Source organism: Talpa europaea, assembly GCF_964194135.1.
Source record: "Talpa europaea genome assembly, chromosome: 10".
Lineage (NCBI taxonomy): Eukaryota > Metazoa > Chordata > Mammalia > Eulipotyphla > Talpidae > Talpa > Talpa europaea.
The window spans coordinates 27357471-27384798 of NC_140077.1; the positions used below are offsets into that span (position 1 = coordinate 27357471).

Genomic DNA, 27328 nt, shown 5'->3' on the forward strand with positions numbered 1-27328 from the left:
CAGAGATTCTTGAAAAATTTGCTTCCTGAAGTCTTGTCTCCACAGAATCTCAAGCAGCCCCTGTGAGCATCACAAAATATAAACCAGAGCCTGTCTTCCCTGGTCAGCCCGCCAGCGGCTTCTCATCTCACCCAGAATAAAACTGACATCTTCAGAATGGCCTGCCAGGCCCCATAAGGCTTGGTTCCTGACCACATTGCAAATTTGTCACTTACATCTCCTCTTCTCTCGCTGTCACTGCCAGTCACGGCTGATTTTGAACGCGATCTTGTGCTGTTCTCAGCCCTCTGCGTGTAAGATTCAATTTCCTCATGTGGTTCACTCTCTCAACTTTCTGTCTCTGCTTGCCCCGCTGTGCTTTCCTCACTCTTTTAAATTAACCTACTCTGTACCTAACATGGCCTGAAAAAAACCATGTATAATTACTTGTTTCCTTGCCTTTCCACCACCATATCTGTTGCCTAGAACAATGGTAGAATATCATTGGTCTTCAGTAAATGCCCCTTAAACATATGAATGAATGAAATAATGTTTAAGTGAACGAGCCAAAAAACGAAAAAGAATTTTGGCAGGAAAAACACCAAAATGTTAATAAGATCTATTTCTGAGTGATGAGAGTATGGATGATTTTACTTCTTTCCTGTTACCTTCTCAACAGCACAACCTCAGCCCATCTTTGTTGAAAGATTTTGTTGGAGCCTCCCTCTTCCTCATGTCATCCTGTTTCACTACTCCTCATGGTTATCTAACATTTTGACTGAGATTGGTTTAGGAATGACTGTGATGAATTTTAGCTGGTGAGCTGTGAATTGAGCGCTGCTGTGAAGGGAAGGCCATCTGGGGAAGGTTTTGTGGCCTAAGAAGGGATGCTTGTGAAGGCTTGGTTTGTCAGAGGTTTGCTGACCTGAGTTGTATGTGGTCTTTGGAATGGCAGGAGGCATATGATATCCCTGGAGCTGCTGGGCTCAACACTGAGGATGGGAGAGGAAAAAGATGGAAGGAACCAGGTCATGATGATGTTGCTGGGCTGACAAATGAACTGCCTTGGAGCTGTCTCACGCTGTGACTTTTTGTTTGGGAAATTATCAATCATTCTCATTGTTTACACCATTCTGATTTGGGTTTTCTGAAATATTTTTCCTGGCCAAATGCATCTGGCTTGTGCTTGTTATAACAAAATTCAAGGGAACCAGCCTGCAAATTATAAAGCTGTCAAGGTGCAGAAGTCATAATAAGAGGTACAGTTGTAGAGAAGTATCTCATTAGGAAAAGGCTAGGGACACAATTAGCAAAACAGTGAGTGCTCAGTACTTAAGGGAAGAACAACTCTCAGAAGGAGAAATACCTTGAATTACCAATATAATGACATAAACTTGAATTATAACTATAACAGAACTGTGGAGAAACTTCCCCTTTTAATGTAATCTGGCTGTTTCAGACACATTTGGAGTCCTAAATTCAATTCTGTAGTGACATTATAAGATGATGACTGACAGGTTCTACTGAAACCAAGGAAGATGTCTGCACCAACTATTATTTTTGTTTGGGAAACCAGACAGGTTCTACTGAAACCGAGGAAGATGTCTGTAACACTATTATTTTTATCTGGGAAACTACCCCTAACCTGTCTTAATCCTTGCATATCGGGTGGAGTAGTCACGCCCATCTGGAGTGTTGGGTAAGGAATAGTGTTGTGTTTCCCTGTCCTGCATGATTGGTTCATGAAGGGGCATGTGAACTAATCAGAGCCAGTAAAATTCAGTAAAGACTTTTTATGGGTCTTCTGGGAGAGAGGCAAACACTTTTGAATTAGAGTGAACCTTACAAAAATATACCTCTGGAACTGTTGGCTGTGGTGTTATCACATACTGAGCTTGAGAATGAAGCCATGTGGACAAGTGTAGAGATGAGATTTAGAGGGAACCTATAATCTGGTGAAATCATTTGAGCCTTTGGATCAAGACTTGCCTGAAGCATAATCTCAACTTCATTGAGAGGTCTTTTGCTTACATTTTTTTGGTTTACATTTTCCTTTTGCCTTTTGTTTGAGCTCACAGTTCTGTTATCTCGCATGGAAAGACCATAATTGAACAGATGATGTGAAAAGAGCAAAAATGTCTGCAGCCATTTGAATAATTTTCAGATGGAAAAGATTGAGAATTACTCTTAGTTGCTTTAAGAGAATGACACCTATGGAAAGGAGTTCATTAAAAGACATGTTGTCCTTGACTTAATGTAGAACTTTAAACACTTGGGACTACCCAGCAACAGTATAGCTGATTGCTTAAAGTCATTACTTAATCTGTCTACATACAAGTTTAACTAAAATTTAGGGATGCTGTTAATCAAAATTTCTTTACTAAGTTCAAATCAGGTCTTCTTAGTTCTTTCCAACTAGACTTACAATGATTCTCTGACAAAAGTGAAAAATATGGACTATACAAGTGTGCATATGTGGACATTCTTTGTAAATGATGGAGTAGAAATGTCTGTATATGCAGGTTCTGGAGTTAAGAAAACCCTTGTTTGAAACCTAGTTTTGAACTTTATTTGCTGTGTAACATAGGGAGGGTGAAGTTAACTGCTCTGAATCTCAATTTCCTCATTTGGGGATAATGGCTACCATTTAGGGTTGTAAGGATTGAATCCAATATTGTATATAATCATGGATCACAACACCTAGCTTGTTGCACACTCAGTAAATGTTAACTAGTGTTTTTAAATGCTATAAAAACAGGGGACAGAATTATTTTCACCCCCTTTGCTCTTTTAGCATAGTCATTCTGAGAATGAAAGGAGAGTAGATACATTATGTCTCACGAAGCTTGCACAATGCAGGCTGGGTTTTTGGTAGACACAGCAAAGAAATATATTTTTCCCCCATACAAGTAAAAAGTAAGTTTTTCAGCTATGATTTTTAATTCTGGATGATTTTTGTTTTATTGTCAAGCTATGTCATATCAAAATGGAATGAGGGGAAGAATAGAAACAGCTTCTGGACTAAAACCGTGGTGGTGTTTTAATGACTAGTGCACTAAAAGGGATAGAAGAGAAACATTTCCAACTCTTACCATTACATTTTGCTTCCTAGAATAACAGGAAGTTAGTAGACTCTAGAACTAATGGCTCATATAGGCTGCTCCTTCTGAATATTATTTCAAACTAGTAGAATAATGCCCTTTTAAAGGAAATACTAAAAGAAATTGAGAATAAAATGATTAGACAGAAAAAAGAGAATAAACAAATTAATGCTTTTTAAGGCATTAAGTAATGGAGTATAAACATACTTCTATGATGTGGGTTATTATCTTTAGAAATTTGTTTTAATACTGGGAATTTAGGTTATTAATTATTGTATGGTAAATTGGTGATCAATTTTCCATTGATATGCCTTCCAAAATATTGTTTTATACAGATAATGATCTATAGTTCCTACTGAAAGTTTTAAGAAATGTCTTTGTTTTAATTTACTTTGAAAGTTATTGCTACCTTTGCATGCTGTTTTCTTTCTCTTTTCATTTCTTTCTTCTTTTATAGAGGCATGTTTTTATTTATTTATTTATGTGTTTATTTTGTTTATACATGCACTGGGTACAGTCAGAAGTGCGGGAGGGTGAGAGAATTCACCAGAGCCAGAGCAGGGAGCAGAGCAGGCAGAAGGACCGAAGTACACTGCTGAGGGGAGCAGCGGGCGGCAGGAGAGGTCTGCACGCCATGTGGGACCCTCCTCCGGTGGCCGGGGAGCAGCCGGGGATCGAACCGGCGCCGCAGAGGCCGCGCGCAGTTTCGCAACCCAGCGCTCAACAGCTGCGCCACCGGGGAGGCCCCATTTCTTTCTTCTTTTAATCTTTCTTCTCATTTTACATTCAACAAAGGGGATTTTCAAATTTTATTCCAGAGAACTAACTCCTGGTGTTTGCCATTTTGCCAACTAGTTGTTACTGTTTCATTTTTGTTTTTGTTTTTAGTTTCCAATTTTTACAGTTCATTTTCCATGTTGAAATATATCATTGATTTTTTTAATGCTAATTTTTTTTCGTTCATTCATTCTCATAGTGTTTTAAATTATATATTTCAGTATAGTTTAAAAGAGCTAAAAATTATTATATTTAAAAATTTAAAGCAGAAAATGTTTGATAGATGCTGATTTATATTCTACTCTATTTCAGTGGGAATATGTGAACATTTGTGATGGGCCTAAATCAGAAAAGCAATTTAGTTTGGAAAGAAAACATACTGAAATTATGCATATATATGCATACACAATATGCATCTCAAGATTAAATATATTTGCTAGTTGACTGCTTTGGGGAGAGATTAATGGAAATGGGCAAATTAATTATTATCAACAGTAATGAATAGAAAAGAGAGTATGGAGTAAATTTAATCTATAACTTTCCATACAACTCACTTATAAAAGGAAAATGGTGTAATCAAAGTATTACAGAGACTAACATCTTACCCAAAAATATATATTGCATATATGATATGCTTTTTAAAAACTAAAAATATTCAAGAATTTGGACTGCTATGTTTGCTGTTCTTTTTTTTTTTAAATTTATTTATTTATGCATACAAGAGCTGGGGTACAGGCTAGAGGTGTGGGGGGTGAGAGAAATCACCAGAGACAGAGTGGGGAACAGAACAGGCAGATTGACCGAAGTACACTGCTGAGGGGAGCAGCGGGCAAGCCAGGAGAGGTCTGCTGTGCCATGTGGGTTGCTCCCTGGCTGGCAGGCGATCAAACTCGTGCTGCAGAGGCTTCGAATTGCTTCATAGTGTGGTGCTTAACCCCTTGCGCCACCAGGGAGGCCCCGTGTTTGCTATTCTTAAAGCAGGAATAAAATACCACTGTCCTTCTTCGAATAGAATAGCAACGTGAGATACAGGGAGATAGATTGTCTTTGTGCAAGGATGACTCAAGGACATACCGCCTCAGCAACCTTAGGGTTTTTGTGCAGTGGGCATGGGGCTCCAGTTAATTGGAACATCCTTGGCTAATGGGAAGGAACATAAGTTCTATGCTCTGTGGTCACGGGGCCTTCAGCAATTGAACACCGTCTTTAGTCTATTACAGCTGATTAGATTATACCATTAGGGTGCATAAAACTGGCTTTCTTCCAAGATTTATTTCACAATCCAGGAAGTTAATGAGAATTTAGAGTACAAAGATAATTTGCAAAATTTTCTAAGAATAGAATATGGTTAAATCACAAGTTAATTCCAAACTTGCCAAGTTCATGGATTTGTAAAGAAGGATCAACTGACAGACGAAAGGAATTACTGCCCTCAGTCACTATATTTAAAAGAAGATCTTGCAGTATTTTAGAGAAATAATTTAATGTTGTGAAAATTATGTGTTTATTATAAACATTTCAAGCAATTATAAAAATACATGTAAGAAAGCAATAAGTCATCTAAATTCTCCCTATGCAGCAAAAAAGTGTTACTAATAGGAGGAGGACTCTAGGGGAACCAAATAAGGAATCAGGAAAAAAAATGATAAATGAAAAACCAAAATTAACAGGCAGCTATAAATCAGAGACATTTTGCAGGGGCAGGGGAGGGCGAGGGCAGAGCACAAGGGACTATGGAGATGGTACATGGGAGAACTGGTGGTAGGAATTTTACAGGGATGACACCTGAGGGGAGAAAGCAAATATTGTACAAAAGTGAACAATGATGTAAAATATATATAAATAAATTTTTTAAAAAGTGTTATTGGTTGGGTCCCCTTTTAGATATCTCCTTATGCTTATGTCCACTTAGAAGGATAACTGACTATCTGCTTGGCTGACTCCACAGATAGATAGAAAATGGCAGATAAAAAGTTATAAGGATGAGATCACTCTGTACATACTATTTTTATCAAAACTAAGTTTCTGTGAATTTAAAAGAAGAAAATGTAAAAGAGCTTTAAGTAAGCTATTAATGTAAAACTGTTAGTCCTAAAAGATTCTCTGAAGGTTAATGGAAAAATATGAAAACCATCAAGAGGATGGATTGATATCAACCATATATTAACATTGTGGACAGTATCAATTGTTCCCAACGATGAACGCTGAAGTGATTAGTACCCTAACACTATCTCCACCACCACTTTTGACAGCTCCTTACACTTAGAACTTACATTATTTTTACTTTGTAATATTTATATCCTGTTTTTCTAATATTTAATTCTCACAAGTGTTAGATCTGCACTTAAATAGGCTCAATGACAGTCATGATTTCTCTGGTTCTAAATTCTTTATTTTGACTCATCTTAGGGTCGGATACATTTTGTTTTTCCAGTCCCCCGAAAGGTTTATAGGTACTAGATCCCTCAAATTTCTTTCATGTTTGAGAATGTCTACAACAAGAATGTCTTGGCATCATAACATTGAAATGTAATGAGTAAAATGTCATTGCAGATTCACATGTTCTAGATATTTTTGTATTATACTCTGTTAATGGAATGGTGCTACTGAGAAGCAGCCTGATTTTTGCCCCTGCTGGCATATTTCTGTGTTCATTCCAGATGTCTGCCTATGTCTTTTATATCTTGAAGTCCAGTAACTTTATCTGGATAGGTCTTGTTTATAATGGTAATTTGGTGTCGTTTTTTCAAACTCTGTTATATACACTTTTAATCTTAAAATAATCTCTGCTCATTGATTTAAGAAAAATGCCCTCTATTTCTGTATACTTTTTACAGATTGCATCTCTATTGTCGCATTTGTTGGGTTATTCTTTTCTTTAGGGCCATCAATTAACCTTTTGTTGCATTATCTTTGTGTGTCATCCTTATCTATCATCTTCTTTCTGTTGGCTTGAATGACTACCCCCCATTGTTTATTATTAACTGACACCTTTACTTCATGCCAATTATTGGCTTTTTTAGGTCTATTATATTCCCAGCTGCTTCTAATTTATCTCTTAGTGCTGCACTGGTGGTCTTTTGGCCTCAATTTTTTTCTATAACTTTATGGTCTCTATTTTAACATTTCATATATGAGCTATTGTTTTACTAATTGCATATTTTTTTAAAGATTTATATATTTTAAGATTTATTTATTTATGCATACAAGAACTGGGGTATAGGCCAGAGTTTTGGGGGGTGAGAGGATTCACCAGAGACAGAGCGGGGAATAGAATAGGCAGATCGACTGAGGGAGCAGTGGGTGAGTCAGGAGAGTTCTGCGCAATGTGGGTTGCTCCCTGGCTGGGGATTGAACTCGTGCTGCAGTGGCTGTGGCTAGCTTCATAGGTTGTGTCTTAACCCCTTGTGCTACCAGGGAGGCCCCTAAAGATTTATTGATATATGTATACTAGAAATGGGGTGTAGGCCAGAAATGCAGGGGTGTGAGAGGATTTACCAGAGACAGAGTGGGGAACAGAACAGGCAGACTGACTGAAATACACTGCTGAGGGGAGAAACAGGGCAGGCAGGAGAGGTCTGCTGCCAGGGATCAAACTTGTGCTGCAGTGGCTGGTGACAGCTTCATGTGCTGAGACTTAACCCCTTGCACCACCAGGGAGGCCCTGATTGCATATTCTTGTATTCACCATGGTACAGAATTCTGGTCAATACGTAACAATTGGTTAGCAACAGGGTTACAGCTCTTGCTTTGCTGCTCAAGTTTAGAGTAAACATTTATTCCTGGCCTCAGGGCTGTGGTCTGGTGGGGTGGGCGGGATGTATGAACTCAAGGATTACTTGAGCTGCATGCCTTAGGAGCTTTACAGGGAGTGTACTTATATAGGCAAAAGGGGCAGCGGTATGTCTGCTGTATACAAATGAGGTTTTTCATCAGTGGAACACTCTTATTGGTGGAAAGTTGGTCAAGGGGTGATTGGTCAAATTTCAGTCCTTGTGGCAGCTGGTGTGGTTTCATTTTCTTCTTAGCTGTGACGTTGTCAGCACAGGCCCCACCATGGGGATGGAGGGCTCCTGGATGTGCCTGGGACCTGACTCTCAACAGCTTCTAGCTTCTTTTGGTTGTTACCCAGAATCCAGATGGCTCCATGTTTGTTTTTCCTTCTTTATTTTCTTTATCACTTGTTAAGGTCCTTTACAATGAAAAGTGTTTTGAGAAATACTCTTCTATTCAGAGTGTTGTGTTTTCTTCTTGATTTGGTTCTTTGACAGTCTTATGCATATTGTTTTATTCATTCATTGTTATTACTATAGCATTTTGTATAGTTGACGTAACAATTATTCATCTTGCTTATTCTTACTATGGGTTGCTTATTTAAGTCTTCACATTTGTTGTGATAAATAGTGTGGTTGAACTATCCTTGATATTCTGCCTTATTTTATATAAATCAATTTTCTCCCTTTAGGCCAGTGCTTTTTCTATCCATATTTTATAGCCAGAAGGTATAGGGTTCAGGAAGGGAAGGGCGTAGATTCTATTGTAGCTAAGAGAAGCCCTTAATGAAGGATAGTTCTTTATTCTGAATTCTCATTGCTGTACCAGAACACATTCCCATTGGCTAAGGATTGCTTACCTTCTGGACCTTCTTGGAGTCCCCAGTTCAAATCAGTTTCCTGAAAGACAGCAAATGCTGGTGGCCTTTCCTTCCTTTGCTGAAATAGTATTTTGGAACTTCTTGTCCTTAGATTGGCTTCTCACCACTTCAATTTGCTTCTCTCCAAATGGAGAGAGTACTAGTAGACACTTAGAATAGATGTCCTAAAACCTGAGCTAACCAATGCACTGTTCACAAAGCCTGCCCTCATCCCCTGCTCCCCATTACCCATCCTGGTGATTAGACCCATAAAGCCAGGACCTCCAAGTGCACTCAAACCTGGGTTTGCCTCAGGGCAGTTGCTGCCCTTCCTTTTTTGGTGTGATCCACAGCAAATGTTCCTCTCTTGAAACCAGTTACTGACTCTATCAAAATTTTTGTGGCTAAAGACAGACAAAGATTCTTCAGAATCAGTAACATTAGTACTGTCATAAAACAGTATTTTCTCTTTTTTCCTGCCTATAAGCTTTTGAAATTTTCTGCTAAGGTTTTATGCCATTCTTTTGTTTCATTGTTGTCGGCAAATTTTTGGCTTTCTATTTCTCTCTTTCTCTGAGGAATGAAATTCTTTGGTGGGAAATTGTTTATTAAAAGTTTAGATACAATGAAAATGATTACTACCAAGTTTAATTGAGGAGTTACTATTAATCTATATTATTCAGTTTCATGACTGCAATTATCTAAAAAACCCTTTGATTTTATGATGGACACTAAAGAGCTTTACATATTAGGTGGATAAAAGACCAAGTTGACAGTAAAGAGAAACCTTAAGTTTTCGCATTGAATGACAGAAAAATGAAGCAGAAAACAGCTGTCTTATGACAGAGTACAGAGTAGTCTCACTAGCTGTCTCGTCTCAACTTGAGTAGTGAGTTGATCTTTGTTAGCTTCTGGGTGGAAAAATGTCTGTATATTTAGATTCTGTTGCCACAAAGTATCTGTGGTGGGTAGAATTCTAGGATGGCTCCCAGGCCTGCCCCTGGCATGTATGTCCATTGTGTACTTCCTTCCCCTTGGATGTCTGTGGGCCTGATCTACTGAGTTTGAGCCCCTTTTATATTTTTTTATTTTTTGTTTATTTATTTTTTAAAGATTTATTTATTCATACAAGAATTTATTTATTCATACAAGGTCAGATGTGCGGGAGGGTGAGAGGATTCACCAGAGACAGAGTGGGGAACAGAACAGGCAGACTGACTGAAATACACTGCTGAGGGGAGCAGCGGGCGAGACAAGAGGTCTGTCCCGCCATGTGGGTTGTTCTGCGGCCGGTGGGGATCAAACTTGTACTGCAGAGGCTGTGGATAGCTTCACAGTGCTGGTCTCAACCTGCTGTGCCACCGGGGAGACTCTGAGCCCCTTTTAAAGAGGTTGTGAAGAGCAGAGATTGAAAGCCTCAGCAGATATCCTTGAGGTGACCTTGATGCTGTGCCCTCCATGCCTTTCTGCCAACAGCCACGTGTGCCTTTCTGCCAACAGCCACGTGTGCTTGGAAGTGACATGTCAGGCAGAGCCACCCCTGTTCTTTCAATCTGATAACACACAGAGGAGAGAACCCAGATAAACTGTGTTCATACTTTTGACCTACTGAACTGTAAGAACACCAATAGAATTCAAGTCAGTTTAAACCAATGAAGTGGTGTGATTATGTAGCAACAGTAAGCTAATACAGTGTATGAATTTTTAAGATATAAGTGATTTACTTTAAGTCGGAGTCTCTCCTTCAAAGGAAACTTATTTCTTGTTTTATAATTTCCTTTGTCAAAGAGGAGGCATTTCTTACTCTGTTTATATATTTTTTGAATTTTATTGGCATTCCCCCCAGTATTCTCATTGTCACTACTGACATCAGTGTGGGGAATTTAGACTATGTACTGGTCCTAACTTTAATTGCAGCTTGGGAACACTGATGAAAATGGTTCAAAAGCACAGTGGAACCTCATTATAACAGTGGTATTTAAAGATCAACATCTAGGTTAATGGCAAATTGTTGTGTGTTTTATCAGTGTACTTTTAATTTTTTAAAATAAAAATTTTATACCCTTTCAGAATACAACATAACTGCACAGCTCACTTAATTTCTACTAAGTCAAAGAATGTATGTATCACACCTTGATAAAAAAATACATTTCCAGAACTCCTCTTTTTTCTCACATGCCCTCTTCTTACTCATTAACACCCTCTTTCTGCCAAAGTAACCACTATTCCAGCTTCTGTCACCAGAGGTTCATTTTGCCTGTTTTTGAACATTGTGTTCTTTTTTATTTTTGGCTTCTTTGTTCTTTAGCTCAATATTATGTTTGTGAGAATCACTGATGTCATGCATTACACAGAAGTTGGCTCATTCTCATGTTATAGAATGATAATTCTCATTCTATAACATGAGAATGAACCATGACACAAGTACACCATAGTTTTATGCAGGCAGTCTATATAGACCCGTATATTTTATTCTTGTAGAATGAGTTGGTTTTTTGGGGGCCAATTAGCCTAAGTGCTGCTGTCAACATTCTTGTACATATGTTTTGGTATTTTGGTGACCATTATATATATAGAAGAATTGCTGGGTTATACTCAACTTTCTTTTTTCTTTAAGTTTTTTTTTTTTATTTATTTATACAAGCACTGGGTATAGTCAGAAGCGTGGGAGGGTGAAAGAATTCACCAGAGCCAGAGAGGGGAGCAGAGCAGGCAGAAGGACCGAAGTACACTGCTGAGGGGAGCAGCGGGCGGCAGGAGAGGTCTGCGCGCCATGTGGGACCCTCCTCCGGTGGCCGGGGAGCAGCCGGGGATCGAACCGGTGCTGCAGAGGCTGCGGGCAGCTTCGCAACCCAGCACTCAACCGCTGCGCCACCAGGGAGGCCCTATACTCAACTTTCATAGGTACTAAGAAATCATTTCCCTAAGTTACTGTGTCAATTTGTACTCCCACCAGCAGTGTGTGAGAATTACAGTTGCTCCATCCTCACAAAACACTTGGCCTTATAGTTACAGTTATTAGCATTACCATGACTTAATTTTAAGCATTCTGGTAGGTGTGGAGTGGTATCTGATTGTGTTTTCAGTTTGCTATCCCCTGATGGCTCGTATTTAACACCTTTTCATATGTGTATTGAAGGCCAGTAATTTTCAAACTTGGGGTCATGATCCGTTTTGGGCCCATTAAATCAATCTAGTACATTAAGACTAGCATTTAAAAAATCTGCAGTAGAATAGCACAGAATAGGAGAGAGTGAATTGGAAATTGTAATGGTAATTATGGTATTGTGGAATTTTTGATTTTTTTTCCATATGTGTAAATATATGCATTTATTTGAGTACATATTATATATGTACACATATGTGTGCCTCAATTTCCTATTTCCATATATATGTGTTATTTTGAGTGACTGTGGAAGATAGTGTGAGAAATAGTTATTTTTATTTCTGATTGTCAGAATGGTTTACAAAATGTCGTTGTGTTATGTCTTTAAAAAGTCTACCACTTAAGACATAAAAAGCATGCTTATTACCTCATTTGCATTTAACAGTGCAAGAAGAAAAACTATAGAACTAATAGCTGATATAATGAAAACATAGTTCATGATGATTTTATTAGGCCAGACCATTAAGAAGAAATATATGAAGTAAGAGTAAAGTCCTTATAATTGAATGGGGGAAGGTTACTCCGACCATGGTACATTGGATAAGGAACAGCAAAAATCTGGGCCTCCCTGATGGCCTAGGAGTTAAGTTTCAGTGCTATCACCACTACAGTTTGAGTTCGATCCCCAGCCAGGGACCCACATATGAGGCAGCAGACCTCTCCTGTTTTGCCCGCTGCTCCCCTCAGTAGTGTATTTCAGTAGATATGTCTATTTTGCTTCCCACTCTGTCTTTGGTGAATCTTCTCACCTCCCCCACCCCACACCTCTGCCAGTTCTTCCATGCATAAATAAATAAATCCTAATGCTCCCCAAAACGATAATAATCAGTCCCAAAGCGAAACTGAATCTCCAGACTTTGTTAAAAGATAATCTGTGTGTGGGAAGCCAAGAATTTTTTTTGTTTCAAAAGCTTCTTGGTGATGCTGATAATCTGGTAATTTTGGGATCCATAGATACAGGCTAGAGAAGCAGGTGGCTTCACCTACCTTAAGGTAGGAAATCTTCTGAAGGAATTTTTCTAAATCTGCAAACGTTATTTTACATCTTAACACTCCCCAAGCCACAGTATTTCAGAGTAATTCTACCCAGTTTCTTTTACGTCCTAAGTGATATTCCATAGCAACAAGACTCAGGAGAAACCATTTAATTAAATAACTATTATCTATAATTTCTGTACAGTTAGAATGGAAGACAGGAGGCAGAGTTAATTTGCTTTCTTTCAAATCCCTCTCTATGCAGATTATAACTCCCTAATCCTCTTTTTCTCCAAACAGCTACTGTAATGGAGCCTCTAGTGTGAGTTATATACATTTCTCAATAATATAATACTTTGGTGCCTTTGTCTCTGAGATGTGCTATATTTTAACACTTTGTATGCATTTTAAAGTTAAAATCTGAAAGCTTTATAAGCACCCTGCTTTATAATTAACTGTGAGCATAAATGTTAGTGTGACAAATATTAACTATGCACGTTAGGGAATATTTAGAATCAATCTAAGTTACTTTTTATTTTGTCTTTCTCCCTCACAGGCAAGTTTTATATTATACAAGATTTGGAAGAATATATAATTTAGACAAACACTTCCCTGAATAACAATATTACTTTGTATAGTAATTATGGATTTTAAATGCAATTGAGTTCTTTTTCCTTTGTGTAAATTTATGAATGTAATAAAATATTTTTGACAAGTTAATCAAGTAAAACAACCTAAGATTTAATTATTAGCTTTTAAAATATTTTATGAACCTGATTATCTTTATTGTCAAATCCACTTAGGTGACTTAGGAATCACAGAAACCTCTTACTTAAATCTTTTATTTTGTTCTTAGAATTAAAATGACACTTTTTAAAAACAGTCAAAAATAAATTAAGCATAAAAAAGTACAAAGGAAAATTTAAAATCTACTCATCTCTACAACTCAGATAAATTTGCTATTAATATTTTGATAGGTATTTTTCCAGCCATTTCAGTATACATACAAATGGTCACAAATGGCTAGGTAGACGTAAAAAGATAAATACAATGTATGTCTTTTGGTTCTAGACTTTTTTTTTTAATTTGCTTTTGTTTTCATGTCAATATATAATTTTTAATGGTTACTTATATGTATATATACAGAATATATAGTGCACCCATATACACTATACTGTATCTAATCTCCTATTGATAGATATTTAGATTGCATATTTTCCCCCTCTGTGTTCAGTTAACATCTTTATACATTAATCATTTTGCATTTGTAAAATTTATATTCTTAAGACAGATTCTTAGAAGTTTGATTGCTGAGCCAAAAGGCAGATGTTGACATATATTAATTACCAAGCTGTCCTCCAGTGTTCTCAGTTGAAATACCAAGTAGCAAAATGATAGACTGCCTCTTTTTTCACATTCCCAGTGTTGGATTTTTCTTTGTTTTGTTATTAAATTATTTTGTATTGTGGTAAGGTTGATTTACAATACCGTGTATGATTTAAGGGTATAGGTTCACACCTTCTCAGATGTGTATTACCTAACCACCCCCACTACCAGGTCACCAATAAACCTACACATAGTCCATTGGGCCCCCTCCAACCTTAGCCCTCATCTTCCATGCTTACCTGCTGGCAGCCTCAGTTCTGAAGTCAGATTTATAAAAAAATATTTCCTCCCATAGTAATATCTAGTCTTTTTTTTTTTTTTTTTTAAAGATTTATTTATTTATTTATACAAGCACTGGGTATAGTCAGAAGCGTGAGAGGGTGAGAGAATTCACCAGAGCCAGAGTGGGGAACAGAACAGGCAGACCGACCAAGTCCACTGCTGAGGGGAGCAGTGGGTGAGACAGGAGAGGTCTGTCGCGCCATGTGGGACCCTCACCTGCAGCCGGAGATTGAACCGACGCTGCAGAGGCTGTGGGCAGCTTCACAGCCCAGCGCTCAACTGCTGCGCCACCACGGGAGGCCCTAGTCTTTTTTTTTTTAAAAAGTGATTGTGTCTTATTTATTTATTTTATTTCCGGACACATCTAAGAGCACTCATATTTTTTTCTAATCACATTTCAATTAATTTTAACCTTCAAAAATCTCACCAAGTGGTACCCAGGAGACTTAAAAAAGTAAATATAGTTCTTTTTTTCCCCCAAAGATTTATTTATGTATACAAGAGCTGGGGTATAGGCCAGAGGTGTGGTGGGTGAGAGGATTCAGCAGAGACAGAGTGGGGAACAGAACAGGCAGGTCTGCTGAAATACACTGCTAAGGGGAGAAGCGGGTGAGAAAGGAGGTGTGTACTGTGCCATGTGGGTCACCTCCCTGACCAGGGATCCAATTCATGCTGCAGTGGCTGGTGATAGCTTGATAATGCTGAGACTTAACACCTTGTGCCACCAGGGAGGCCCTAAATACAATTCTTAAGGACATGATTTGAGATAATTAGATAATGATGCCTATAATAGGGCAGAGTTTGTTATATTTCATAATATAGAATAAAATATGGATTTGTACATCTAGGGAGGACTGAGTATGGGCCAGTCTTTCATTGAAATGTAAGTCAGACTAAATATACTAGAATAAATAGGCATGCTGTCCTTCTGAGATTATCAAATATTCTAAAATATCTTTTAGAACTCAGTATCTTATGATTAACATTTGTGAATTCTATATTATATATGCAGGCAGAAGAAAGACTGGATTTAATTAGGCCTGGAAAGGTCTATTTTAGTAAGAAAAATGAAAGGAAATAAAAACTTTTGCGCAACCACCCTCCAGTATACATCTTTTGCTCTAACTACTGATCTTCCCAACACACCAATAAGTAGGTGTACGATGGCCTGACTGAGCCATCTGGTGGCCACCAGCGGAACTGCATAAACTAACCTCCAGCCTGGGTTGGTGTCTTGGAGGCCAAATCCAAGTTTGAGAACACACAGTTTATGCCTGTAGTTACAAAGAACACAGATAAAGATTCCAAGTCCTGGCAAAGTCCACCTGGAGATACTGGGAAACAAGGGAGGAGACAAAAAACTACATTTGCAGAACTGGTAGAGCACCTATGTCCAGTGAGAATTCTGCAGACTTTCAACCGGAAACGTTTGGAGAGAGCTCCTGAACTGAGCAAAGAAAGGAAGAATTTATTTATTCATCTTTTAATTATCTGAACATTTTCTCCCCATAGCTTAAAGCTCATATTTGAGACCATTCTATATAAACCCAGGCCTACTTCACTCTCCCCTTCTCTGGCTTTCTATTTCCTTTTCCCCTCTCTATTTCCTTCCTCCGCCCTTCCTTCCTGCCTTCTTCCTGTCTCCTTTTTTCTGTTTCCTTCTCTTTCAGCTTTTATTCTTGCATTCTAAGGAAAACCTCCCACTTTCTTGTCCCTAATTCTCTGTAGGAGCCAAAGCATAACCCTAGGGAAGCGCATGTGGTACCAGGGCTGGGCAGTGGCAGTGCAATGAAGAATTGGTGGGGGCATCCTTGGCAGGGCAGGGTTCCTTCAGCGTTACTCTGGGGCTCAGTGTTGTGGTTAAACTCCTGGTCATGCATTCAAGACCTGTCTCTTGTACCTCACTGCCATGTCCCTGGCACTTAAAATAGCATCTGGCATATTAAAATAGAAGGAGCTCTATTTTAATATTTGTTAAAGGAATGAATCATTACTCTCCGTGAATAAGCAAATCTGGCTTATTCCCTTTTACTGTATTTCAGTTTACCTAGTAAGTGTTGTAGTGATACTAATTTTCATGATGAGAACATAATTTTCAACTTTTTGGGGGGTAATTTAAGCATACCTTGGGGATTGTTTTTAGCAGAAATTATTTTTTAAATGTCAGTCTACCAACTGACAGACTTTGAGAAAATAACCTGTTGGTACATTAGGGACTTTCTGTAACTCTTCACTTTTATACCCATAAATGAAGTACAGTAGATGACCAGCTTTTATCTCTTTTGTCTTCTTAATTGCTCTTTGTATCTTCCCCCAAACAGAAACCAAGGCCATTAAATACAGAGTAAATACAGAGGAAAAAACAAATTTGGAAAGCTGAAAACTATTTGGTGAAAAAAATATCTTACTGTATATGTTTTCTCGGCTAAGTGTCTTTTGCACTATAAATCCTTGATAATAGAGATAAAGATTTATTATCTTTTTAGAACTAAAAACAGAAAATGCTGGGTTTGCCTAATAATTTTTCAGAATTAGGCCCTTTCTTAAAATCCTTCTTGAGAGAGAGACCAGGCAGGCGATTTTTATTTTGTAGATTGTTCCTCTGACATTACTCTCATGTGATAATTTTCTGGGGGTAGAAAAATGATCCTTTGCTACATTCCATTCCAGAGCCCCAGGATTTCCTAAATATCCACAGATTGCTGTGATCTTAAAGAAATGCTTTTGCTGCAGTTCAAAGGGGAAGTTAAAGTGAATTAAAAGCTGGCCTGAATTAAGACAAGCAGGGAGAGCAGTGGGCGTATAATATCAGAGTATGGTAGACCTCAGTTAATTTGTGAGGACATGTCACAACATTCCTGGTTGATTTCTGTGACAGTGCTATGGTGGGGTGGGAGGGACAGATGTTTAATCATCATTTCATTGACTACATGGAATACAAGAAGCTTTAAGGTATAAAAATAGCATAAACTGGTATTATAGGCACAAGGCTCTTAGGCTGTGCCGCTGGCTGCTTATGTGACTGATGATGTGATTTATTATGGAATAAATAGTTAAGATCTCAGAGCCTTAGTTTACCTTTCTGCAAAGTGGGAATAACAAAGACTGCTAGAAGGGCAGTTTTGAGAATGGAGCTCCTGGATCTACAGCCTGGCGCCTGGCTGATGGGACTTCCGAGCTCATCAGTGGTGACCACAGCATTCACACCTTCTTTCTTTCTCTCCCTCAGGTACCTGGGGATCACGAGGCCACTGACATACCCTGTGAGGCAGAACGGGAAATGCATGGCGAAGATGATCCTCTCCGTCTGGCTTCTTTCTGCCTCCATCACTCTACCCCCGCTCTTCGGGTGGGCGCAGAATGTAAATGATGACAAGGTGTGCTTGATCAGCCAGGATTTTGGCTACACGATCTACTCCACCGCCGTGGCATTTTATATCCCCATGTCTGTCATGCTTTTCATGTACTACCAGATTTACAAGGCCGCCAGGAAGAGTGCGGCCAAACACAAGTTCCCCGGCTTCCCCCGCGTGGAGGAACCGGACAGCGTCATCTCCCTGAACGGCATGGTGAAGCTCCAGAAGGAGGTGGAGGAGTGTGCCAACCTTTCGAGACTCCTCAAACACGAAAGGAAAAACATCTCCATCTTTAAGAGGGAGCAGAAAGCAGCCACCACCTTGGGGATCATTGTCGGGGCCTTCACCGTGTGCTGGCTGCCGTTCTTCCTCCTCTCGACAGCCAGACCCTTCATCTGCGGCACCGCCTGCAGCTGCATCCCACTGTGGGTGGAGAGGACATTTCTGTGGCTGGGATATGCAAACTCTCTCATTAACCCTTTTATATATGCCTTCTTCAACCGGGACCTGCGGACCACCTATCGCAGCCTGCTCCAGTGCCAGTACCGGAATATCAACCGGAAGCTCTCGGCTGCAGGCATGCATGAGGCTCTGAAGCTTGCAGAGAGGCCAGAGAGACCCGAGTTTGTGCTGTAAGGTCATTTATCAATCACTATTTTCCTTTTGCCCCCCGCCCCCACACCCTTATGAAAGGCTCGACATGTGTTACAGAAAGCTTCCTGAATCAGTAGCGGGCTGAACCTCTAAGTGCATCTGATTTGCACTCTGAATACTATAGATTTCTGTCCTGCATTCAATAGAATTTTAAAAGTTTGGAAGAGGAGATTGATTTGCTGATGAATTGCAATTGATGCGATTGATGTCAAGGGAAGGCGATGTTACCCATTCTTTTTCTATAAAGCATCCAAATTATGTCTTTATACCCCTAGTTCTTGTAACATTATCATTTTAATTATTATTAAAATCTCATCAGATTTTTTTCAATAACCTCATCCTTCACTGGTAAATTCTTCTTTTAAGGAAGGGAGCAAAAATCCAGTATCTTTCCAGTATGCAGTTACACCCACATAGCTAGAAGGAAGCAGCCTGGGATGAAGAGGAATGATTAGCATGGTGGTACCCCTGGGTGGGCAAAGCCTTGAAAGCTACAGACATTTCAGGAAGTGTTGCCTGCTTTCTTGGGAGTTGAGAACTGATAGTTAATCTGAGTTTTGCTGAGTTTATCTAGGAGCCATGAGTGACTTTCCAGGAAGCAATTGTAGTAGGTGTTGGGATCTGAAAAAGTATTGCAAAGGGCCAGTAGTGATAAGGAAGCCGAGGTTTCACATATAACCCACACAGCGATGAATTTGGCTTTGTGGAGAAATATATAGATAGAGTCATCTGCTGGTCAGTAAAGATTTTGTTTTAAATTTGAGATGGAGGAGCTGTCTTTATATTTGAAAGCTGAGGGAAAGAACCTTTCCCAGGTAGTGCTGGGAGAGAGAATGGGCATACCACCATTGCCCACCATTGGACTTGAGGGAAGAGGAGGCATTTGTCTTCACTGAACCCGATAGTGGGAATAGACCAGAGAGGGGCCACTGTAGCTGAGAGGGGCCTCCCTAGTCTTCTTGTCCAGTCTCTTCATTTGGCAGAGAAGTAACAAAGACCTGGGAAGGGAGATATTTCACAGTTAGCTTGGAGCACTGCTTGCTCTAGATCTCACATCTTTGAATCTTACTTCTATGTGATTTTCATAAACTAGACTACTTTTATATGTCATACAGGTAGCTAAGGAGACTTCAGTGCTCCTAAATAGCTTGGGGGAACACCTCTGTTCAAGGAGAGTTCTGAAGGTCTAAGGGAGACATGGGGCAGAAGTCCTTCATGGGTGTCAGCTGGATCCAAGTGCCCTCATGGGTTACAACAGACATAAGAGGCCCCAAAGCTAGGATACTCCCAAATGAACCTGGATACCTCTAGGAACTCAACCTGTTCTCTGACTTGTCACTAGAAAAGAGCAGGCAGAAACATCTAGAAGGGATGAGATAAAACGGAGATCTTCATTTCTTGTCCTAGGAACTCAAAGGTGTAAGACGACAGATAGGATAATTCTTGACCACCGTGTAACCTCACAGGTATTCATTTTAACTTCTATTATGTATGTCTTTTGTACATAAGAAATTGTTTATAATAAAAAGTTAAAAAGAATTTGAAGTGAATATAAAATAATTGAAGGTTCTAGAATGCACTGGGAGCAATGTGTATCTGCAGAGATCTTTCCAAGCCTGCATGATGCTTACTGAGTTGACTATTGGTGTTTGCCCACCAGAGTCTAAATTCCTTCAGTGAAGGAGCTATGTCTTAGATTTCTCTTTGTAGACTCCAATACAGTGCCTGACATAAGAGATGGTAAATATAAGTAATAATTGCTAGCAGTTGGTGAATACCTACTACATGCTATATACCTCAGTTTCTCTGTGAGCACTATGGGTGTTTCTAACTTTTTCAATTTTCAGAAGCATGACTGAGACTCAAGGACATAATGTAAGTCATTTAATATCACGTAGCTCCTAAGTGTGGATGTGGAATCATTCAGATCAATGCATGTACTCAACCATTTTGCAACATTGTCTGTCAAGTGATTTTAGTCTGCAGGCAGGGAAGAGCTATGGGATGCTTTACACTGGGAATTATAGCCAATACCTCTCTAAGGAAACCATTAGACAAACCTGTTAATACAAGTAAGTTAAGTTTATTGGATTTATTGTCTTATGAGAGGACACTTCCTTGACAGAATCTTGGTAGTTTCTCAGATGGAAGAAATAAGGAAAGGATGTTGATAGAATTTCAGGATTTGAGTTGGGTGAATTTAAGGTAGGGAACTGGTGAGGACTGGACAGAGTTTGTTATATATAAGCTTTGGATGTGGGTACAGCAGAGTGAGGTTTTTGAAGCAAGAATGAGCAAATTATTAGTTTTGATAAGCTATTTTAGTTGGCGTGCTTGTGGCCTTATCTTTTGAAAGCAACTATTTCCTGGATCAAGTAACTGGGTTATTTTACCTACTCTCAGAATTGGTAGCACAGAAACAAGAAAGCATGTTGGTTTGAGTTCTCAGGAGTAACATGCTGAGACAGGTGTTTGAGGAAGTCTCTCTGACAGCAGTAAGAAGGGCAGATAAAATAAAAAGACTGGTGGCAGGAGGTCCAATTAAGCAGCCATTGTAGAAACAGGGAGAAATAAAAGAGACCCCGAACTAGAAGTTACCAGTGTATTTATATGCTTCCTACATGGTCAAAGAACTTGAGGATAATTTTGATTATTTTTGTGAATAATTCACACATAATTCATTGAGGCCACAAAATGTTAATTTTTCAAATGTCACAGAAGTAGGTTTTCCAGTTTAAAATAATAATAATGATCTGCACTTACTGAAGATTTACTTTTGGGTACTGTAGTGAGCACTGTATGTGAATTATATCACTTAATTCTTAAAACTTTATGAGGTTATTTTCTTCATTCCATTCTAAAGATGACAAAACAAGGACTTGAGGAAGTCAAGTAACTTCCCCAAAGTCATGCCTGTAAAGGACGGTAGAAATGGATTTGAGCTCAGGAATCTGTGGTCAGAAGTGCTTTTAACTTCTATGCTTCTGTGCCTTTTATCAATTAACATAAACTCAGAGATATTTGCCATTGTGTCTTTGCCTAGTGTTAGTCCAAGACAGGAGTCAGCAAACTTCAGTTATAGAGGGCCAGAGAGTAAAACTACTCATTTCTGACATTATAATAAGAAAACAATCACAGACAGAAGTAATGAAATGAGTATGGTGGTGTGTCAATAAAACTTTATTTACAAAACAGGCAGCCAACTGGATTTTTCTCATAGGCCATAACTTGCTGTCTCCTGGTCTAAGAAAATGACTATGCCCTCATTATATCACTCTGTTTGTATTTGTAATTATTGATTTTATTTATACTTATAGAATATAAAAATAACTTGGGATGACTGGCCTAAATATCCATTAACTTTAGGACATTTATAATGAGTTGGAACAGCTCCTACTTTTCTAATTCTCAGCCAGGTGGTTTTCTAGTCAGTTCCAATGTTGGAAAACTTTTCTTGAAATTCTTGTTTGACTGTCGTGAATTAAGGAGGATACAGAAAGCAAGTGATGTCTTTCCTGTTCTTGTATATATATATTTTGGTTGAGTAGACTGTCTACAAGCATACATGTTTCACATTTACCCTTTTTGTTATGAGAATAAAGGAATTTCAGGAACAGTTATAAGATTCAAAGGAGAGGAAATAATTCAGAGTTTAACCTTGAAGAAGAAAGGCTTTCTGAAGGATATGGGTTGGAGATGTCTGTGAAGGTGGTCAAAGCATTTATAACTAAAGGAGAGCAGGAATGACATTCCAGGTGAATGGGACATTTTCTGTAGAGGCATCAGGATGGAATCTTATGCAAAGGAGTGTCTGACTGAATCTAAGCACTGGTGTGAGGGAAGTTTGTGAGATCATAATGGAAAGGTAGAATGAGATTAAATTATGAAGAGTCTTCCATTCTAGCCCCAGGAATTTGGGATTTCAGTGTAGAGAAGTGCTTCTCAACCAGGGATGATTTTGCCATCAGGGTACATTTGACAATGTCTGGACATAATTTTGATTGGGGAGAAGGGAGGACCTACCCTAGTGCAGCTATAGTAAACCATTGACTAAATCTTTGCAAAGAGGAGAATGGAATCATCAAAGCACAAACAATAAAGACTAATTCAGTGGTGTAGTGTGGAATGAATCAGAAGGTAGAGGCTAGAAGTAAAGAGTCTTCACTGGTTTGTTTTCTCCAGAAACATTTGAGGACCTACTATGCACAAAATATGGTACCAGACATGACAGGTGATTATAAAGATGAATAAAAGACAATTATTGCCTTTGGAAGCTCATTGTCCACTAGGCCAGGATGACAATTCATGTGGTGAGCACAGTAAGAGGCTAGTAATACCCTACACAGAATACCCTACACAGTCCATCCTCTGTACGTTTGCATCCAAATAAACGGCAGTTGAATAATCCCCCAAACAACTCGTAACTATTGGAGTGTCTGGAGGAATGAAGTGGTATCCAATCATAGATCACAACCCCTCTCAGAGCTTTGTTCGCTTGCATACATTTCTAGCTCTCCAACTTCTGGGCCAGTCCAGAGACTCAGGGCCCCTCCCTCTACTGTCTCTAGTGCTTCTCTCGCCCTCTAGCTGCTTGAGTTGTAGTGTTTTACCTTTGCCTTTGCTCTGCATTCTTGGTCCTTTTTTTTTTTTTTTTAATCCTACATAATACTTTCTTCCTTTTCTGTATAAACAATCTACTAGACTGTGTATTGTACTTCCACATATTTTCCTGTTTCTTTCCATTTTCTTGATTAGTAGAAGAGACTTAGGAGTCCAGCAGGCACTAGGGAATCTTCCATGGAGGCAGGGAATAAATGACTGGAAAGAAAAGTTAGTAAACGCTTCTACACTGGTAAATTTAATTCACTACTCAAAATTATAATTCTTATTTTTTCTTTAATAATGACTTTATTTATGGATTTGCTTTAAATTGCTGTAAGTTGCTCTTAAGTGTCACATTTTGATGTCATTGGTTCTTTGATAACCTTATTGTCAACAATATTGAAAGTAGTTTCTAAAATGCTTCCATAAAAAAGAACTTCACAAAATCTTCTGAAGAAGCTTTTTCTTTCCCCCCTCTCTTTTTCTACTTGGTGCTCACTTTTTCCTTCTCTTCAAAGGGTCCATAAATACCTGATGATTTCATTGGTTATGTCATGGTGGCGGAACCCAGATTTCTTCCACGAGTCTGTCAATATGCTGCTTCAGAATTTGTGCTAAAGCTTTGGGGCTTAGGGCAAGTCAAACTTTCTTTTTGGAAACCAGCGATTAAAAAAAATGAATGGGTTGCAGTGGAAACTAGGATGAAGCACCAAAACCCCTGAAGTCCCAAGTATCTGTGAAGGGATGTTGCCATAAAGACAGAAAAACAAATAAAAAATTCACTATTTCATGAATTTTCCCCCCCACCATATTTTTTTCTTCATCATTTGCTAGCTGGAATTCAGAACTTAGTTTTTATTAAATCAACTAGTATAGTCACTTTGCAAATGCCTACATTTTAAAATTACTTTCACACTTTTTCGGGAATTTCTTTCTGTTTTCTTAGCAGATATGGAATAACACATAGCACAAAGTAAAACTAGGCAGTTCAAGTAGGTATATAAGAAAAATAAGCCGTGGTGGAATGTCGTAGGAAGAAACTGTGCATGCTGGAAACCACGAAGTCGGTGATATTTGGTGTGGGTCTTGAAGGAAGAGTAGAAGTTCAACAAGGGAAGTGGCAGTGGTGGAGATGGGGTGGGAGAAGTTCGAGGCAGAGGGGACACTATAGACAGAGGGGCACAGATGTGGTGGGGGAGATAAGGGACGTGGGCTTGTATTCAGCAGTACCTGGAGGCTGGGTAGATTGGGGTCAGTGGTGGTCAGTGTGGTGGGTGTGGGAGGTGAAGGCTTTGGAGCAGGAATGAGACCAGGACTGCAGTATAAATAAGGGTCACAAAGGGACAAGAGAGATAGGTTAGGCGGCCAGTGTGAAGGTGAGCTCCCTGTTAGGAGGGTCATGCTAGGGAAGGGTGATGAGAGGCCAAGGATGTCTGGATGTTTGTAAGCAGCTAGCAGGTAGATGGTGAGGATGGTGCTATGGCTGGAGGCAGTTCATGAGCAGACACGAGCAGAGCTGGGGAAGTGAAGTCCCCCTTTTGTGCTGAGGAGAGCCAGAGGCTCTGGCCTGGGAGCAGGCGTGGAGCACCAGTGGGGATGTGGCCTGGCTCCAGCACCCTTTCCCATGTACCCAGGAGCTTGGTTGGAGCTGTGGGCCTGAGAGCAGCCTGGCACTTGTCTTCATCATGTAAGTTGAGGGACAAAGTGAGAGATGGTGTCTTATGGAGAACCTGATCCTGTCACCAGGAACACCAATCTGTCAAATCTTGATACCCAAGCAATAGGAGTACTTTCTTTCTTTCTTTTTTTTTTTTTTAAAATATTTATTTATTTATACAATTGGGTACAGTCAGAAGCATGGGAGGGTGAGAGAATTCACCAGAGCCAGAGCGGGAGAAGAGCAGGCAGACTGACGAAGTACACTGCTGAGGGGAGCAGCGGGCTGCAGGAGAGGTCTGCGTGCCATGTGGGGCCCTCGCCCGGCGGCCAGGGATCGAACTGGCGCTGCAGAGGCTGCGGGCAGCTTCACAACCCAGCGCTCAACCGCTGCGCCATTGGGGAGGCCCCGAGAGGGGTACTCTCAATGGGATGGGGAGGAAGAGGCTGGGGAGCAGTACCAGGCTCTGGAACTGCATGAGTCTCTTATGCACATGGATATGCTTTGGTAAGTCCTGTGAAGGTTCAGAGTCAGGGCAATGTGGATTGAGGGGAAAGGTGGCTTTAAACTAAGGAGAAAGACTTTTCCTCAGCCAGTGACCAAGATTTCTCTGAATCTGTGAGGAAGGCAGAGGAGGTGGGGTTCTCTGGTCTCTGCACACATAGCTTACTATAATTCATCCTCTTAGATTGGAAGGGGTAAACACTTCTCATTAGTAGTCATCCTTATTCTTTTCAAGTGGGGTAAGCTGCTGCACCTCCCCCTGCAGTGACCCGAAGTAGTATTTTGCAAGGATCATTGAGAGTATAGTCATTTTGGGCTATAGCTGCGAATTTATATAAAAGTGATTTTCTAAATGGGTTGCCTGGGGCTGATTTGCAAATATATTAAGGCCCTGGTGATGTGCGGAAGTTATGGAATTTATGAAAAGAGCCCCAGCACTTTTTCCTCTTAGAGATGCGCATAACCCCTGAGAAGCCACAAAAGAGTCAAATTACTGAATGCTGCAAAAATTAAATCCACCCACCACAAAATGAAAACTCACATTTACGGTTCTGCTAAATCATTTTCTTGTCTCCCCCTCTCTCTCTTTTTATAGACAAAACTCTGACTACTGTAGAAAAAAAAGTCATGATTCATGATCAAAAGCGGAATAATGGAGACGAAATAAGCAAGGCAAGACAGAGGTGGAAACAGAAGGAAATCATTTGCTGAGACTGCAGAGTGGAACACGGCTTCTGTCCTTTCTTGGGATGGCCCATACGTGACAAGCAGGGGGGTCTGCTGTGCACAATACTTGATGAGGGAGGTGCTGACCTCTCCTTTGCTCTGTGAATCAGCACATTTGTGTACGAATGAAAGTAGTTCTTAGTTTGAGACAGCCAGATCAGCTCAGCAGCAGTCACACGGATAGGTCCAAGTTCCAGAAAGGGAACAGTTTCTGGTGCTTTGAGTGTGACCAAGTCCATGCAAATGGAAGAAAGTTCCAGTGCATACTTCCCGTGCTTCCGAGTCTAGGCATTGTGGTGAATATTCAGGAATCATTCATGAGACAGAATGTATTTTGTTGTAGGACAGAAGGGTGTTTTTCTAAGCAAACTGCGGTTAAGCATAGTGTTGAATATGTTGCATGTCCACGTTAGAAAACAGAGTCCCGTCGTCAGCTAATACAAAGATTCCCCAGAGCAGCGTCTGTGTGAAGCTTCTGTCTAATAGTGTGACTGTCTGCAGGGTCCCTGTGACACCCCGCCACTGTACTTTCTTTGTTAACTCACTTACTGTTATGGTATAACTCAGGAACAGATCTCAGGATGGGGAGAATGACAAACCCGAATAAAGCTCTTTCTTGTGCTCACACGTCTTTTGAGGGGTCCTGAGAAGTGAGGGGGATTCTTTTTGTGAGGATCGTTACCTGGATGAAGAGGGAGTGATACCTAACCACACTGTATATTAACATTGGTATTAGCACAGAATCTTTGACCATCATTTACACACGGGCCAGCGGCCCACAGGCCTTTTCATAACTGTCTTTTGGGAGGAAGTGTGGGAATAATGGGATTTCCGTGAAAGCTTGTGGTGCTTCTGGAGAGGGAACATCAACATGTTAATTCTCACTGAGCAGCATTGTATTAAATGGGATCGTTTATATCGGAGGTCTCCTGCGCCACTATTGGGAAGTGGTCCAGAATAGCATTCTGTTCTGTCTGGAAGATTTATTTTTGTGTTCTCTGGATCTTAAATATGTGCCCGGCAAATTTGGTTCTTCTTCCCTCTCCCTCCCCAAAGTGGTAGATGTTAAAGGCAGGTTAGGAAACAGAAAATGTTGCTTTATGAGTAGTATTTTAAAAAAAATGGTACTATATCATATGATTGAGCTAGGGAGACAGAAAGCTCAGAAAAGGAGAGTACCTTTAAGTGGAAAAAAAAGAATGCAAAGCTTCATTTGATATGAGAACTGAAAGAGAATATTATTTTCCTACAATGAATGTGACTGTTCTTTCACAGGATAATGTGGAATTCCAACATGGATTACGGATTTCTTCCAACTTTTCACTGACATTGCTTCTCACCAGACACAGGGACGAGTCAGCCTTCCTGATCTGGGAGGCGGGCACTGTTCTATCAAAGTGTGTACAAATTCCTGAACTGCAGATTTGCTAACGTGACTGTATATACATATAGTAATAATTCAAATGATTAATTATTGTCAGATAAATGTTGTTAAATTTGAAAATGTTTTATTACATTACATCAAATAAA

The 27328-nt window shown here is 39.7% G+C and overlaps 1 protein-coding gene across 1 annotated transcript in view; it reads left to right on the forward strand.

Annotated features, from left to right (window-relative positions):
* The window catches only part of HTR7 (5-hydroxytryptamine receptor 7), a gene marked incomplete at both ends in the record, with an annotated part of 68600 nt that extends 42890 nt beyond the window's left edge, over positions 1-25710 (forward strand). The window contains 2 exons of the mRNA XM_084244897.1: positions 17529-18287; positions 25668-25710. Coding sequence (XP_084101023.1) covers positions 17529-18287; positions 25668-25710 — 802 coding nt within the window. The remainder of the gene's footprint in view (positions 1-17528; positions 18288-25667) is intronic.
* Between the last annotated feature and the right edge of the window lie 1618 nt (positions 25711-27328).